The 1,954-nt window shown below is 27.3% G+C and overlaps 1 protein-coding gene across 1 annotated transcript; it reads right to left on the bottom strand.

The window, feature by feature from the left end:
- Positions 1 to 276: 276 nt before the first annotated feature.
- On the bottom strand, positions 277 to 758 carry LOC108692156. The gene is made up of 3 exons (XM_018200308.1): positions 694 to 758; positions 398 to 530; positions 277 to 327 (listed from the first exon to the last, which is right to left on the bottom strand). The coding sequence occupies exons 1-3, from the start codon at positions 756 to 758 to the stop codon at positions 277 to 279; spliced, it is 249 nt and encodes an 82-aa protein (XP_018055797.1).
- Positions 759 to 1,954: the final 1,196 nt, after the last annotated feature.

Here is a 1,954-nt window from a genome sequence, read left to right as displayed (position 1 = left end):
TATATGATACCATATGGCTTTCAAGTTTAACTGCAAAGCAAAATTATAGAATGTGCAAAATTATTCATAGTGCATAAATGCAATATGAAAACAAGCTATTTTAATTTAAATAACTTTAATCTTAATCTATTACACAGGGAAATATCTATCTGTACTATGTATGTATTCAAAATGTGAACATAATATGTTCAAAAAATGAATCTATTATTTTCTAAACGCTATTATCATCATTTTTTATTAACTATGTTTCTATTATGATAATAAATATTTATTTTGTCATCGTGTAGAATGCATGACTGTAAAATAAGATATGGAGGCCTTTATTAGCTGCAATTATAAAAATACTTTTTTATTATATCAGTACGTAAATAGACCAAAATATCTCTCAAAATATTACCGTTGCAAAACCCTTCATGGATGCATCAAATATTCCACAAATATTTAAAGAAAATTCCTTGGCTTTTCTTTGCAGTAAAAATAGTATCATTCTTTGTATATGTAATGGAGTTTTATACCACTGAACGTTGTATCTACAGAATTGAATATACAGATAAATCGCTTACTTTTAATTGAAATTCTTAATTAATATTGGCATATGTTTTAATTAAATGCAGCAGATCAATTTCTGTTTGTATTATTGTAATAAATGCAAAAAGCAACAATCGCACATACTACCATAAATGTTTCTCTTACGCAGTAATAAATATGTGCTTATTATGGTCGATTATATTCTGTCCGATATAATTGGCTATAAACATGTGTATGATGCATACAGACGCAAATATAAACGATGATAAAAATTCGCTGACATTTGTTTTATTGTTTTCAGATGATGCTATCTGAAAAACCTAAAAAAACAAATTTTACATTGTAAATATCAATCTTTTACATATGTATCTATGTTTTAATTATCAATTTATAACGTGCAAATTTTATTTATTCCTGTAATTAAGATTTCTTTTACAGTTCGATTACTTTATGCACTTTTGCGCACAAGTAAAAATTTTAAAAACGAAGTCACATTTACCTACATGTATTAATGATTACATGTATTATTTGAATTACCTACAAACATTTTGAGCACAAATATAAAATTAATTTTAAATTATGTGAAAATGTAATTTGTGTTTGTAAAGCAGAGAATAGTACATATAGGCGAACAAGCGATAGTCAATAATACAAGCAATCGAGCTATAGACAAAAAAATATATGCAAATGTAACTTTGTTCTAGAAATTTTTATTAGTGCGCAAAAAATGCATGTTATTGGCAATCGAGTTGTCGACAATAATTTTTGTGCACAAACAAACTGTCGCCAAGTGCGATGTAGGCAATTGATTTGTGATGATCTTTATAATGTTTGACAATAAATATTATATAAATTTGCGTTAATGATGTGTACCTACAATGTTACTGTATTTCGTAATCGAATGTATTTAATTGGGAGGATTCCGTTTGCCTACAGCTTTGCTGGCACACAATTTCATTTGCACACAGTACATTGCACACCCGATAGTACAGCACGACGCCATTGTTTAGTTTACATTGTGCACTTAATACGCGAACTAACAATAGCGTAGTATGTGCCACGTGCTGAACGTGCTGTAATATCGCTGTGTGTGCAATGTGCTGTGTTTAATACTGTCGTGTGTGTAATGTACTGTGTACAAACAAAGTTTATAAACGAAACTATACCCTGGTGAATGTTTTTCTCAGAATTTTTCATATAATTTTTTATAATTTTTCTATATAATTTTTTAGAATTTCTCTAGTGTAATTTTAGTAAGTATAATTTTATAACTTTCTCACACTTTTTATACGAATTGGAACATCTCTCCGAAAATCTACATTTTAATCTCGGAATTTTTCATATAATTAAATTAATTATGAAATATCGTAAAATTTTTAAGATTTTTTGTAAATATAATTTCTGATAAAATGTTATAAAATCTAAA

This window comes from Atta colombica, unplaced genomic scaffold (genome assembly GCF_001594045.1).
Source record: "Atta colombica isolate Treedump-2 unplaced genomic scaffold, Acol1.0 scaffold62, whole genome shotgun sequence".
Classification (NCBI taxonomy): domain Eukaryota; kingdom Metazoa; phylum Arthropoda; class Insecta; order Hymenoptera; family Formicidae; genus Atta; species Atta colombica.
This window is presented reverse-complemented; position numbering and strand designations above follow the sequence as displayed.

What these genes read in the sequence shown, in the direction of transcription:
- LOC108692156 (XM_018200308.1), bottom strand. Translation starts at nt 758, where the DNA reads ATGTTTATAGCCAATTATATCGGACAGAATATAATCGACCATAATAAG. An exon ending in AAGCACATATTTATTACTGC is followed by an intron (nt 531 to 693) that starts GTAAGAGAAACA and finishes TCAATTCTGTAG; the next exon opens with ATACAACGTTCAGTGGTATA. An exon ending in CCATGAAGGGTTTTGCAACG is followed by an intron (nt 328 to 397) that starts GTAATATTTTGA and finishes TTATAATTGCAG; the next exon opens with CTAATAAAGGCCTCCATATC.